At 47.2% G+C, this 15000-nt stretch overlaps 1 protein-coding gene across 8 annotated transcripts in view; it reads right to left on the bottom strand.

Annotated features, from left to right (window-relative positions):
- LOC135091897 (leucine-rich repeats and immunoglobulin-like domains protein 1) overlaps window positions 1-15000 on the bottom strand; it is a 149415-nt gene that overhangs the window by 9428 nt on the left and 124987 nt on the right. For 4 of the 8 annotated variants that reach the window (XM_063989989.1, XM_063989995.1, XM_063989960.1 and 1 more), the window contains 6 exons: window positions 12734-12870; window positions 11972-12124; window positions 9268-9448; window positions 8767-8906; window positions 7713-7897; window positions 294-383 (listed from right to left, as the gene is read on the bottom strand). In XM_063989989.1, coding sequence (XP_063846059.1) covers window positions 294-383; window positions 7713-7897; window positions 8767-8906; window positions 9268-9448; window positions 11972-12124; window positions 12734-12870 — 886 coding nt within the window. The remainder of the gene's footprint in view (window positions 1-293; window positions 384-7712; window positions 7898-8766; window positions 8907-9267; window positions 9449-11971; window positions 12125-12733; window positions 12871-15000) is intronic. The other 4 variants (XM_063989985.1, XM_063989973.1, XM_063989979.1 and 1 more) reach the window with 1 other exon arrangement.

Raw genomic sequence — 15000 nt, 5'->3', positions numbered from 1 at the left:
CGCGGCGCTGAGGGCTGAGGGGCGGCGCGAGAGCGTTACTGGAAAACTGTTGCGATGTTCTCAGATTAGGGGTCTTACATGTGAGTAACTACCCAGTTGCCAGATAGCTGCTGTAGCCGGGCAGGCGCTGGCTACGGCAAGCTCGCCGCGTTGTCATGGTGAGGACAGTCCGTGAGGTTATAATGCATGAATCAACTAATTTGTTGACATAAATCTGACTTTGTTGCACTCCAAAGGTCATTCCACTGAGCTACATACCACTATCACTATGACTATGACTATGAAACACTCACTGTTGTGCCGCTGCCTACTGAGTACCCGGACGTCGTGTTTTCAGGTGTTGTGGGCCAAATGTGAGGGGTGGCCTGAGGCACAGGCGGCACCTAGACAAAAATACTCAGCTTTTTCTCCCCGACTCATAAAATGTGGGCACAAGTTGTGTTGTTTTATCCTACACACACAATGTGGACTTCTAGAACGAATGCGGCAGACAATGAGGGCTTAGCTTTGTTCTCTCCAAAGGTAACTGTTTCGAGACAAATGTTTTGCATTAGCCGACTGGCGAAGACACGGATATATTAACTCTCAGTACTTTGATATGAAGGAAGTCAGTGTACATGTGTGCCACACTCACAGGCCAGACTGACTGACCTACTGAACACTCGAGACTCAGGCAGAGAGAGAGAGAGAGAGAGAGAGAGAGAGAGAGAGAGAGAGAGAGAGAGAGAGAGAGAGAGAGAGAGAGAGAGAGAGAGAGAGAGAGAGAGAGAGAGAGAGAGAGAGAGAGAGAGAGAGAGAGAGACTCAATTTCTTTAGAGAGGAAAAAAGAGAAAAGAATGTTAACACTGCATAAAGTGTGTGTGTGTGTGTGTGTGTGTGTGTGTGTGTGTGTGTGTGTGTGTGTGTGTGTGTGTGTGTGTGTGTGTGTGTGTGTGATGGAGAGAGAGAGAGAGAGAGAGAGAGAGAGAGAGAGAGAGAGAGAGAGAGAGAGAGAGAGAGAGAGAGAGAGAGAGAGAGAGAGAGAGAGAGAGAGAGAGAGAGAGAGAGAGAGAAACACAGTATACAATGGTGTAGCCAGTGGGGCGTGGCCACGTTAGGTATCACTGCCTCTGCACTCTCTACCTACCTCCTGGTCTCTACCACCATAATCTGCTTGACTTTCCCTGAGGCGTCCCTGTGGCGGCTCCCCTCCCTGAATGCCCCGAATGACTACCCCATCACCATCCGCAGAAGACCCACCCCCACACCCCTAACAACCTCCCTGGCGCCTGGCAGCTCACTGACCACACTGGATGAGGGCCGAAGCTTCACCTCCCACACTGATTACTGAGTAGGTTTCGTAAATTCGACTTAAGAAAAGGCAGTCATCCATTCACCAGCAGCCTCTTCCTGGTGAACCTGCACGCCTGAGCTTCCCATGCCCTCCACCCATGGCCTCCACTACCATCACAGTCCCACACTGCAAGCTAACCTAACCTAACCACTCAGTATTAACTAGACTGCACACATCACCCTGACACGACATATTCCCTCTCTCAGCTCTGAAGCGTTGTCTAACCCAAGCCTGACTAACACTCTAATCTCAAGATTCCTAAAAGTCCCTGATGGTTTTCATAATTAAGACTGGAGGAGGCGAGGGAGGAATCTTTTGGGGAGTAAGTCTTAGCATCAGTATCTGCCCGGCTCCATGAAGGTCCAAAGTCTATCTGGATGAATGATACTGAGCTCAATAGAGATCTCAAAGCCCCTTCCTTCCATCCTAAGCCTGTCCCCACAAGTCCTGTAGCCTTTACTAGCCCCACTCCTCGGCCCCTTAATGCCAACTGCCTTCCCGGCCCTGCAGGAGCCCTCGTCCCCGCCATCACAGCACAACACACACATTGAGCTTCACAGTTTAATGTCATTGCCAACCATTCACTTCAGTTTTCACAGGTCATTAGTGAAGAAAGATGCACAGACAGATGCTTGACATACTGAGAAAGTGATAATAAGTTTCCTGTGATTTTCCCACATCATGAACCTTTCTAGCAAAGCCGAGACACCTACTATGCCTCATACAGGCTGAGGGTGCACTCACCTTGCCCTACACACGCCCTCACAGAGCACCAGGCCCGCCCACCTCCTCCCTACACACACACTCACCAACATATGACTGCTTTTAGCCAACCCTCCTCTATCGTATTCACTTCCACTAGTTAAACTCTTCACTCTAGTGACACCTCATGTGTGCTTAGCCTAGTATGTAAAGCACCTGTAAAGATCTATGAGAGCATTCCATCACAAATAGCTACTAGTATCATAGTGATTAATCTCCTTGTTTGTCTATCAGTTATTTCTTTTTTAATGCTGCTTCCAAACACTTGAGAGAACCTGCTTGCACTTTGCACCTCTTCATCTTCCGTCCACGAGCCTAGCCTCCCTCTCTCCTTCCCTCGCGTGGTCTGCTTGTAACACTAAAACGGAAGGAGAGAGAGAGAGAGAGAGAGAGAGAGAGAGAGAGAGAGAGAGAGAGAGAGAGAGAGAGAGAGAGAGAGAGAGAGAGAGAGAGAGAGAGAGAGAGAGAGAGAGAGAGAGAGAGAGAGAGAGAGAGAGAGAGAGAGAGAGAGAGAGAGAGAGAGAGAGAGAGAGAGAGAGAGAGAGAGAGAGAGAGAGAGAGAGAGAGAGAGAGAGAGAGAGAGAGAGAGAGAGAGAGAGAGAGAGAGAGAGAGAGAGAGAGAGAGAGAGAGAGAGAGAGAGAGAGAGAGAGAGAGAGAGAGAGAGAGAGAGAGAGAGAGAGAGAGAGAGAGAGAGAGAAACATAGAGAGAGAGAGAGAGAGAGAGAGAGAGAGAGAGAGAGAGAGAGAGAGAGAGAGAGAGAGAGAGAGAGAGAGAGAGAGAGAGAGAGAGAGAGAGAGAGAGAGAGAGAGAGAGAGAGAGAGAGAGAGAGAGAGAGAGAGAGAGAGAGAGAGAGAGAGAGAGAGAGAGAGAGAGAGAGAGAGAGAGAGAGAGAGAGAGAGAGAGAGAGAGAGAGAGAGAGAGAGAGAGAGAGAGAGAGAGAGAGAGAGAGAGAGAGAGAGAGAGAGAGAGAGAGAGAGAGAGAGAGAGAGAGAGAGAGAGAGAGAGAGAGAGAGAGAGAGAGAGAGAGAGAGAGAGAGAGAGAGAGAGAGAGAGAGAGAGAGAGAGAGAGAGAGAGAGAGAGAGAGAGAGAGAGAGAGAGAGAGAGAGAGAGAGAGAGAGAGAGAGAGAGAGAGAGAGAGAGAGAGAGAGAGAGAGAGAGAGAGAGAGAGAGAGAGAGAGAGAGAGAGAGAGAGAGAGAGAGAGAGAGAGAGAGAGAGAGAGAGAGAGAGAGAGAGAGAGAGAGAGAGAGAGAGAGAGAGAGAGAGAGAGAGAGAGAGAGAGAGAGAGAGAGAGAGAGAGAGAGAGAGAGAGAGAGAGAGAGAGAGAGAGAGAGAGAGAGAGAAACATAGAGAGAGAGAGAGAGAGAGAGAGAGAGAGAGAGAGAGAGAGAGAGAGAGAGAGAGAGAGAGAGAGAGAGAGAGAGAGAGAGAGAGAGAGAGAGAGAGAGAGAGAGAGAGAGAGAGAGAGAGAGAGAGAGAGAGAGAGAGAGAGAGAGAGAGAGAGAGAGAGAGAGAGAGAGAGAGAGAGAGAGAGAGAGAGAGAGAGAGAGAGAGAGAGAGAGAGAGAGAGAGAGAGAGAGAGAGAGAGAGAGAGAGAGAGAGAGAGAGAGAGAGAGAGAGAGAGAGAGAGAGAGAGAGAGAGAGAGAGAGAGAGAGAGAGAGAGAGAGAGAGAGAGAGAGAGAGAGAGAGAGAGAGAGAGAGAGAGAGAGAGAGAGAGAGAGAGAGAGAGAGAGAGAGAGAGAGAGAGAGAGAGAGAGAGAGAGAGAGAGAGAGAGAGAGAGAGAGAGAGAGAGAGAGAGAGAGAGAGAGAGAGAGAGAGAGAGAGAGAGAGAGAGAGAGAGAGAGAGAGAGAGAGAGAGAGAGAGAGAGAGAGAGAGAGAGAGAGAGAGAGAGAGAGAGAGAGAGAGAGAGAGAGAGAGAGAGAGAGAGAGAGAGAGAGAGAGAGAGAGAGAGAGAGAGAGAGAGAGAGAGAGAGAGAGAGAGAGAGAGAGAGAGAGAGAGAGAGAGAGAGAGAGAGAGAGAGAGAGAGAGAGAGAGAGAGAGAGAGAGAGAGAGAGAGAGAGAGAGAGAGAGAGAGAGAGAGAGAGAGAGAGAGAGAGAGAGAGAGAGAGAGAGAGAGAGAGAGAGAGAGAGAGAGAGAGAGAGAGAGAGAGAGAGAGAGAGAGAGAGAGAGAGAGAGAGAGAGAGAGAGAGAGAGAGAGAGAGAGAGAGAGAGAGAGAGAGAGAGAGAGAGAGAGAGAGAGAGAGAGAGAGAGAGAGAGAGAGAGAGAGAGAGAGAGAGAGAGAGAGAGAGAGAGAGAGAGAGAGAGAGAGAGAGAGAGAGAGAGAGAGAGAGAGAGAGAGAGAGAGAGAGAGAGAGAGAGAGAGAGAGAGAGAGAGAGAGAGAGAGAGAGAGAGAGAGAGAGAGAGAGAGAGAGAGAGAGAGAGAGAGAGAGAGAGAGAGAGAGAGAGAGAGAGAGAGAGAGAGAGAGAGAGAGAGAGAGAGAGAGAGAGAGAGAGAGAGAGAGAGAGAGAGAGAGAGAGAGAGAGAGAGAGAGAGAGAGAGAGAGAGAGAGAGAGAGAGAGAGAGAGAGAGAGAGAGAGAGAGAGAGAGAGAGAGAGAGAGAGAGAGAGAGAGAGAGAGAGAGAGAGAGAGAGAGAGAGAGAGAGAGAGAGAGAGAGAGAGAGAGAGAGAGAGAGAGAGAGAGAGAGAGAGAGAGAGAGAGAGAGAGAGAGAGAGAGAGAGAGAGAGAGAGAGAGAGAGAGAGAGAGAGAGAGAGAGAGAGAGAGAGAGAGAGAGAGAGAGAGAGAGAGAGAGAGAGAGAGAGAGAGAGAGAGAGAGAGAGAGAGAGAGAGAGAGAGAGAGAGAGAGAGAGAGAGAGAGAGAGAGAGAGAGAGAGAGAAACATAGAGAGAGAGAGAGAGAGAGAGAGAGAGAGAGAGAGAGAGAGAGAGAGAGAGAGAGAGAGAGAGAGAGAGAGAGAGAGAGAGAGAGAGAGAGAGAGAGAGAGAGAGAGAGAGAGAGAGAGAGAGAGAGAGAGAGAGAGAGAGAGAGAGAGAGAGAGAGAGAGAGAGAGAGAGAGAGAGAGAGAGAGAGAGAGAGAGAGAGAGAGAGAGAGAGAGAGAGAGAGAGAGAGAGAGAGAGAGAGAGAGAGAGAGAGAGAGAGAGAGAGAGAGAGAGAGAGAGAGAGAGAGAGAGAGAGAGAGAGAGAGAGAGAGAGAGAGAGAGAGAGAGAGAGAGAGAGAGAGAGAGAGAGAGAGAGAGAGAGAGAGAGAGAGAGAGAGAGAGAGAGAGAGAGAAACATAGAGAGAGAGAGAGAGAGAGAGAGAGAGAGAGAGAGAGAGAGAGAGAGAGAGAGAGAGAGAGAGAGAGAGAGAGAGAGAGAGAGAGAGAGAGAGAGAGAGAGAGAGAGAGAGAGAGAGAGAGAGAGAGAGAGAGAGAGAGAGAGAGAGAGAGAGAGAGAGAGAGAGAGAGAGAGAGAGAGAGAGAGAGAGAGAGAGAGAGAGAGAGAGAGAGAGAGAGAGAGAGAGAGAGAGAGAGAGAGAGAGAGAGAGAGAGAGAGAGAGAAACATAGGAGAGAGAGAGAGAGAGAGAGAGAGAGAGAGAGAGAGAGAGAGAGAGAGAGAGAGAGAGAGAGAGAGAGAGAGAGAGAGAGAGAGAGAGAGAGAGAGAGAGAGAGAGAGAGAGAGAGAGAGAGAGAGAGAGAGAGAGAGAGAGAGAGAGAGAGAGAGAGAGAGAGAGAGAGAGAGAGAGAGAGAGAGAGAGAGAGAGAGAGAGAGAGAGAGAGAGAGAGAGAGAGAGAGAGAGAGAGAGAGAGAGAGAGAGAGAGAGAGAGAGAGAGAGAGAGAGAGAGAGAGAGAGAGAGAGAGAGAGAGAGAGAGAGAGAGAGAGAGAGAGAGAGAGAGAGAGAGAGAGAGAGAGAGAGAGAGAGAGAGAGAGAGAGAGAGAGAGAGAGAGAGAGAGAGAGAGAGAGAGAGAGAGAGAGAGAGAGAGAGAGAGAGAGAGAGAGAGAGAGAGAGAGAGAGAGAGAGAGAGAGAGAGAGAGAGAGAGAGAGAGAGAGAGAGAGAGAGAGAGAGAGAGAGAGAGAGAGAGAGAGAGAGAGAGAGAGAGAGAGAGAGAGAGAGAGAGAGAGAGAGAGAAACATAGAGAGAGAGAGAGAGAGAGAGAGAGAGAGAGAGAGAGAGAGAGAGAGAGAGAGAGAGAGAGAGAGAGAGAGAGAGAGAGAGAGAGAGAGAGAGAGAGAGAGAGAGAGAGAGAGAGAGAGAGAGAGAGAGAGAGAGAGAGAGAGAGAGAGAGAGAGAGAGAGAGAGAGAGAGAGAGAGAGAGAGAGAGAGAGAGAGAGAGAGAGAGAGAGAGAGAGAGAGAGAGAGAGAGAGAGAGAGAGAGAGAGAGAGAGAGAGAGAGAGAGAGAGAGAGAGAGAGAGAGAGAGAGAGAGAGAGAGAGAGAGAGAGAGAGAGAGAGAGAGAGAGAGAGAGAGAGAGAGAGAGAGAGAGAGAGAGAGAGAGAGAGAGAGAGAGAGAGAGAGAGAGAGAGAGAGAGAGAGAGAGAGAGAGAGAGAGAGAGAGAGAGAGAGAGAGAGAGAGAGAGAGAGAGAGAGAGAGAGAGAGAGAGAGAGAGAGAGAGAGAGAGAGAGAGAGAGAGAGAGAGAGAGAGAGAGAGAGAGAGAGAGAGAGAGAGAGAGAGAGAGAGAGAGAGAGAGAGAGAGAGAGAGAGAGAGAGAGAGAGAGAGAGAGAGAGAGAGAGAGAGAGAGAGAGAGAGAGAGAGAGAGAGAGAGAGAGAGAGAGAGAGAGAGAGAGAGAGAGAGAGAGAGAGAGAGAGAGAGAGAGAGAGAGAGAGAGAGAGAGAGAGAGAGAGAGAGAGAGAGAGAGAGAGAGAGAGAGAGAGAGAGAGAGAGAGAGAGAGAGAGAGAGAGAGAGAGAGAGAGAGAGAGAGAGAGAGAGAGAGAGAGAGAGAGAGAGAGAGAGAGAGAGAGAGAGAGAGAGAGAGAGAGAGAGAGAGAGAGAGAGAGAGAGAGAGAGAGAGAGAGAGAGAGAGAGAGAGAGAGAGAGAGAGAGAGAGAGAGAGAGAGAGAGAGAGAGAGAGAGAGAGAGAGAGAGAGAGAGAGAGAGAGAGAGAGAGAGAGAGAGAGAGAGAGAGAGAGAGAGAGAGAGAGAGAGAGAGAGAGAGAGAGAGAGAGAGAGAGAGAGAGAGAGAGAGAGAGAGAGAGAGAGAGAGAGAGAGAGAGAGAGAGAGAGAGAGAGAGAGAGAGAGAGAGAGAGAGAGAGAGAGAGAGAGAGAGAGAGAGAGAGAGAGAGAGAGAGAGAGAGAGAGAGAGAGAGAGAGAGAGAGAGAGAGAGAGAGAGAGAGAGAGAGAGAGAGAGAGAGAGAGAGAGAGAGAGAGAGAGAGAGAGAGAGAGAGAGAGAGAGAGAGAGAGAGAGAGAGAGAGAGAGAGAGAGAGAGAGAGAGAGAGAGAGAGAGAGAGAGAGAGAGAGAGAGAGAGAGAGAGAGAGAGAGAGAGAGAGAGAGAGAGAGAGAGAGAGAGAGAGAGAGAGAGAGAGAGAGAGAGAGAGAGAGAGAGAGAGAGAGAGAGAGAGAGAGAGAGAGAGAGAGAGAGAGAGAGAGAGAGAGAGAGAGACTAGTGCAGCCTGCTTACCATTTCATTGGGAACGTGTCTGGGGCAGTCAAACTGTTGCACTGGGAGATGCTCGATAGGGTGGGATTTACGGTCCTTTGTGATACATATGTGATCATTGGACGATATGACGGTCTCGCGGTTGTTGGGGTTACTGAGCCACCTCCATAGCCACAACAAGTCACAGCTGCACTGGAGAGGGTTATCTGGCCGGGCGAAAGAGTGGGTAAGTCAGATAGGATGGAGGCTGTGGATAAGAAGTAGTAACTCTCACAGACTAACAAGATGGTCAGATCAAAGGTTTGCTAAAGATCTGGCGGTTGTGACGTGACTTCAGCTGACTGACATGAAAGGATGACCTAACATGGATGTGATGATTGAAAAGAACCGACAGCTGTTGTGACTGTTTAACTAGTGATGAATTATGATAGATGACATTACTAATACTACTACTAGTACTACTACTACTGCAAAAGCTACTACTACTACTACTACTACTACTGCTACTACTACTACTGCCACTAACACTACTACTACAGAAAGGAACTGACTACCATAACCCATACACTGCGGACCAGGAAAGGTGGCCCAGCCCTACCCTAACTGCTACTACTGCTAACTACCACTACCACTATTGCTACTACTTCTATTACTACTACTACTACTACTACTACTACTACTACTACTACTACTACTGCTATTACTACTTTTACTACTACCACCACCACTACTGCTACCACCACTACTACTACTACCACCAATACAATAACCCTACGCCCCCCCCCCAAAAAAAAAAAAAAAAAAAATATATATATATATATATATATATATATATATATATATATATATATATATATATATATATATATATATATATATATATATATATATATATATATATATATATATATATATATGAAGATGAACGTCTATAAAGATGCTGAGAGTTGATTACAAACCCTAAAGCTTCAAAATCTAACAAACAGACACCCCAAAAGGTTTCCCTGCCCTCGTCTCTCTTCCCACCCTTATCTCGTCCCTCTTCCAGTCCCTCCCGCTGGCCTCAGACACTCACGCGAGACGTCGATCATGGTGAGGGTGTCGAGGATGGGCTGGACGGTGTCTTCGGTGAGGCTGGTGAGGTCGTTGTAGGAGAGCTTGAGCCATTCCAGCGAGTGAAGATCCATGAAGGCCAGCGGCGGGATGCTCTTGATGCTGCAGGGCGAGGAGGGGCGTGAGGCGTGGCAGGGGGGTGAGTGACAGGGAAGTATTGGATTTCATTACATTGGAGTCTCTCTTTTTCTTTCTAGATGACTCCTGCTTTCTTCTCTCATTCCCTTCTTTGCTTTTTATCAATGCTGCCTTTCTCCCACTCCTTACTCCCTACTCTCTCTCTCTCTTAATAATTCCTTTCTTTCATCAAGTACTTCCTCGGTATTATAACAACGTTTATTCTCCCTCACTCTCCAACACTGGTCATTGTTCCTCCCGTTCAGCAACCTTACTTCCTTTCCCTCTCCCTTGCGCTGCCTCTCAGCCGCCATCCCGCACTCCCGTATGTCTCCCAGTGACTTACTTGTTCTTGTCCAGCAGGATGTACTTGACGGTGTCGCCGTAGCCCTTGAAGGCGTCCTCCTGCACGTATGAGATGTTGTTGGACTCCAGGTCAAGTTGCCTCAAGTTGTGGAGTGGGCGAAGGGCGTGTGAGGGGATGTGGTCCAGCGCGTTGTGGCCCAGCTCCAGCCATTCCAGGTTACCTAGAAGATCGCAGGCAGATGTGTTATGGGTTTCTTTTACGTAAGAGAGTACTCCGGTTTAAGGCAAGAAAGCGGGTAATAAAAATTGGCTCATTCAAGGTATCAGTCCCAAAGAGTATAGTTAAAAGGGCTATGATAGTGCTATCCCCACGCCAGGTAGAAATAAGAATCTTCTTGTCCCTCTGTTATAATGATTATTGCCATCATCACCACTACATGCATTCAAAACAGTATTCTCTGCCGTCTAGAATACCTCTAAGACGCTGCCACCATCACTCCAGGCAGTAATTAGATTTCTCTCTCCACCACAATTACCACCACCACCACCACCACCACCACCACCACCACCACCACCACCACTAGAATCAGTTTTCGTTCTCCTCTGCCACTAAAGTCCACAGACAAATGTATTACAGTGTCACAACCACTGCAGATAGTGATTACATTCTTCCTCTACCACTGTTATCATCACCATCACCATCACCACTACGCCCAGTAAAAACATCACATAGTGATTAGATTCCTCCTCTACCACTGTTATTATCATCATCACTACCACTGCTTCTATTAACAACACTGTTCAGCCACCTCTGCCATCACCATCACCACCATCACTACAAACCAGCATTGATGACCTGTCCTATCACTTTCATCACCACTATCACCACCATCACCAACATTACGTGCATTAAACTGCTTTTCCACATTCCTATCATCACCGATCCTTGCATTGCGCTGATCCACCTCTGCAGTCACCATCATCACCATCATCATCACCAGAACAGTTCATCAGCAAACCAAAGACTTAATATACTTGATAGTGAGTGTAAGGGACAGCTTTAACGGTAAGTAATGATGTTTGAAAGGGGTAAGCGTGAAGAAATAAGTTTGGTTTCAAGTGCGCACATTATAGAGTGAAGGTTGAGGGTAAATGGGTAAATGGAGAAAAAAAAAAAAAGCTACTAAGCTGTAGAAAGAAAAATTATGAGAAACTAAATTAAATAACTGAATGAGTGATATAATGTGGGAGTAGATCAGCAAGTCAATCAGAAGGAAGAGAGAGAGAGAGAGAGAGAGAGAGAGAGAGAGAGAGAGAGAGAGAGAGAGAGAGAGAGAGAGAGAGAGAGAGAGAGAGAGAGAGAGAGAGAGAGAGAGAGAGAGAGAGAGAGAGAGAGAGAGAGCACAGAGACAGAAGAAACAAACACGAACACAAACTGAGACAAAGAAAAAGAAAAAAAGATAAAGAAAGAAAGCAATCAAAACAAACACAGCACAAGACACCAAAACAAGACATGAGAACACAAGATACAAGAACACAAGACAGACAGAGAGAGAAGCAGATAAATAGAGAAGCAGAAAGACGGAAAAAAACATAAAATACAAGAGTATAAAGCAGACAGAGAAAGAAGCAGATAAGCAGAGAGAAGCAGGAAACCAAAGAGACGAAAAAAAAAAAAAAACACACACAAGATACAAGACCGTAAGGCAGACAAAGAGAAGCAGAGGAGGTAAACATTTCATGCAGGGAAGCCACAGAACGCTTGACTTCTGATCTTTCTAAAATTTCTGATTGGGGCAGAGCAAACTTGGTATTGTTCAATGCCTCAAAAACTCAATTCCTCCATCTATCAACTCGACACAACCTTCCAGACAACTATCTCCTCTTCTTCAATGACATTCAACTGTCCCCCTCTTCTACACTGAACATCCTCGGTCTGTCCTTTACTTATAATCTGAACCGGAAACTTCACATCTCATCTCTAGCTAAAACAGCTTCTATGAAGTTAGGTGTTCTGAGACGTCTCCAGCAGCTAACTCTGCACAAGGGTCTTATCCGTCCATGTATGGAGTATGCTTCACATGTCTGGGGGCTTCCACTCATAGTGCTCTTCTAGACAGGGTGGAATCAAAAGCTTTTCGTCTCATCAACTCCTCTTCTCTAACTGACTGTCTTCAGCCTCTCTCTCACCGCCGCAATGTTGCATCTCTAGCTGTCTTCTACCGCTATTTTCATGCTAACTACTCTTCTGATCTTGTTAACTGCATGCCTCCCCTCCTCCCGCGGCCTCGCTGCACAAGACTTTCTTCTTTCTCACCCCTATTCTGTCCACCTCTCTAACGCAAGATTTAACCAGTATTCTCAATCATTCATCCCTTCCTCTGGTAAACTCTGGAACTCCCTGCCTGCTTCTGTATTTCCACCTTCCTATGACTTGAATTCCTTCAAGAGGGAGATTTCAAAACACTTATTCATCAATTTTTGACTACTGGTTTGACCCTTTTATGGGACTGGCATTTCAGTGAGCATTTTTTTTATTGGATTTTTGTTGCCCTTGGACAGTGTCCTTCCTACATTAAAAAAAAAAAAGAGAAATAGAGAACCAGAAAGACGGAAAAAACACACCATACAAGAGAGACAAGCAGGAAGCAGAGACGAAAAAAAAAAAAAACACACAGGATACGAGAGAGAGACAAGCAGGAAAGTAGAGAGAGAATCAAATATCAAACATCAACGCCACTCACTCTCCAATCCTGCAAATGCTCGGTCACTGATGTTAGCGATGAGGTTGTGCTCGATGTTGAGGGAGTTGAGCACCGTGAGATCGCTGAACACGTTGGCCTGGATGGTTTTGATCTCGTTGTGTTCCAGCTTCAGCATGTCCAGCTTGCGAAGACCTGCCGCCCGTCACACCTGTCTCAGTACCTCTCTCTCTCTCTCTCTCTCTCTCTCTCTCTCTCTCTCTCTCTCTCTCTCTCTCTCTCTGGAAGCTGTTATGATTTACAAGGGTATTTCGATGACTAATGAGTTCAACAAGAATTCTACTCATTTGACAGCCGCCAATGGAAGTTCTTAAGATTTTTAATGTTTTTTCTTTTCTCTAACAATAACCTTAAGTAATCAAAACACTGTACTTCATTAAATCATTCTGCACACTCATTTAAACTCATCTTCAGTCACTTTTCACTCTTTCCTCCACAGCAAAACTCATCTACGGTCACTTTTCACTTTTTCCCACACGCAAAAGTTATCTAACATTCACTTCTCATTCTTTCCAACAAGTGCAACACATCTACCAGTTATGTTTCACTCTTTCCCTCATGCAAGACCCATCTACCGGTTACTTTTCACTCTTTCTCACAAGCAACACTCAAATTCCAGTCATCACTATCTCCCCACAAGCTCAACCTTCAGTCACCTTTTCACTCTTTCCCACCAGCGCGCCACTCGCCACATCCAACCACCTACCTAACAAGTCCACCTGGTTCTCACTCATTCACTCTTACCCTCAAATGCACCATCTGGAATCTGGCTGATGCGGTTCTCGTGGAGGTCGAGCACTTCAAGGTTGGTGAGTGGGTGGAAGGTGTCAGTTGGGATGTACTTCAACTTGTTCTTGCCCAGGTTGAGCCGCATCAGCTTCCTGGAGACGTGGAAGGAGCAGTGGTTGTGATTGCAAATTTTTGTCTTTTCAGGTAGAGGGGCGCCGATCTAGGGCAATAAAAGGAAGCGGAAATAAAGGCTCACTGATTCTCTGCTTTTCGTGTTTCCTTGCAGGCATTTTTTTTTTTTTACAGTGATTTAAATGTTACCAGAAAAAAAGCCTGATGATACTATAGCAAGGAAGAAGAGAAAGGAAGAAACACACACACACACACACACACACACACACACACACACACACACACACACACACACACACACACACACACACACACACACACACGCGCACGGACCGGTACAGACTCAGTGCGATTCCCACCATGGTGCGAGCCATCAATCGATAGTATTTCCCTCCTAGATTAGTCTTACCGTTAGGATTAATGTTAAGTTTTTCCCCATCCCCTATGTACATTTTCAGTTTGTCAACTGCCTAAATAATAAACCGTTTATTATTATTATTATTTTATTATTAGACACACACACACACACACACACACACACACACACACACACACACACACACACACACACACACACACACACACATTGACTATGCACAAAAAAAAGTGACATAGGAAGGAAGGGCGTGCAGTAAAAGAAGGAAAGACGTGGAGTGGAGAGGTGACAGAGAGGAGGAGGAAAGATGAGAAGTGGAAGTGAGTGAGGAGGGATGACACGACTGTGACGGTGAGGAGGAGGAGGAGGAGGAGGAGGAGGAGGAGGAGGAGGAGGAGGAGGAGGAGGAGGAGGAGGAGGAGGAGGAGGAGGAGGAGGAAGAGAAAAAGGAGGAGAACCGAAAAAAGTCATGATGCAATAGAACCTCCACTAGAACCTCATACAATATACAAGACACGACTCTCTCTTGACCTGCGCGTCCAATTGTCCTAAAAACCTGCCGGCCTGTTTCCCTGTCTACCTGTCTACCTACCTGCTTGTATACCTACTTGTTTGCTTTCCTGCCTGCCTGCCTGCCTGCCTACCTGTCTTGTACTCACCTCTCTCACCACCTACTCCCTGCCATCGTGGAGTGAACGTCTGAATCCCTTTGTTTGTCCACTCAGTCCTTTTAATCCATTTGCCTCACTTGATATTTGACTTCGTAGTTTCAAGTGGATTCTTATTTCTTTCCTGCCTGTCCTCCTCTCTTCCTGCCCTCCTCTTCCCTTCTCTTCCCCGGCCGCCCACGACACTCGCCACCAGACTATTGACCGCCCACGCCCATGCCCATGCTTGATGTCTGTGTGTGTGTGTGTGTGTGTGTGTGTGTGTGTGTGTGTGTGTGTGTGTGTTTCATTCTTTTGTATTTTGCATGACGCTAGAATTGTTCTCCCCTCTTTTTTTTTTTTATCAGTAGGTTAATCAACTAACTGTTTGTGTGTGTGTGTGTGTGTGTGTGTGTGTGTGTGTGTGTGTGTGTGTGTGTGTGTGTGTGTGTGTGTGTGTGTGTGTGTGTGTGTGTGCGTGTATTTTTTCATTATTTTGCATTTCTTCTTTTTCATCATCCTGGATTTTTTTGCCCAATAAACTAATTGACTGCGTGCGTGCGAGTGTGTGTGTGTGTGTGTGTGTGTGTGTGTGTGTGTGTGTGTGTGTGTGTGTGTGTGTGTGTGTGTGTGTGTGTGTGTGTGTGTGCAGGAGGAAAGAAAGAGTGCTACTGACGGTGGACTGTGAGGAGGAGGAGGAGGAGGAGGAGGAGGAGGAGGAGGAGGAGGAGGAGGAGGAGGAGGAGGAGGAGGAGGAGGAGGAGGAGGAGGAGGAGGAGAAGAAGAAGAAGAAGAAGAAGAAGAAGAAGAAGAAGAAGAAGAAGAAGAAGAAGAAGAAGAAGGAGGTGGAGAAGGAGGAGACGAAGGAGTAGGAGTAGGAGGGAGGGCAGGAACGGTCGGCTTATGCGAGGCCACACCCTGACTGAGATCATCCCCCGGGAGGCCTGGCGGCAACTCTTACAGACTAAAGGACCTTTGGATTTCGTGGCCAAACTTCTGAGTCTAGTAAATATTGTAGGCGGGGAGTGGGATCAGAGCTGTTTACCTCACCCAAAAACTCGTATACAGAGACGTTCATCTCTTTCACCACGACTGTTTTCCAAGGCCACGTAGATGATTAGCCAGGT

The sequence above is a fragment of the Scylla paramamosain genome, chromosome 3 (assembly GCF_035594125.1).
Source record: "Scylla paramamosain isolate STU-SP2022 chromosome 3, ASM3559412v1, whole genome shotgun sequence".
Taxonomy (NCBI): domain Eukaryota; kingdom Metazoa; phylum Arthropoda; class Malacostraca; order Decapoda; family Portunidae; genus Scylla; species Scylla paramamosain.
Note: the sequence above shows the minus strand (reverse complement) of the source record. Positions and strands in the feature narration are given on the sequence as shown.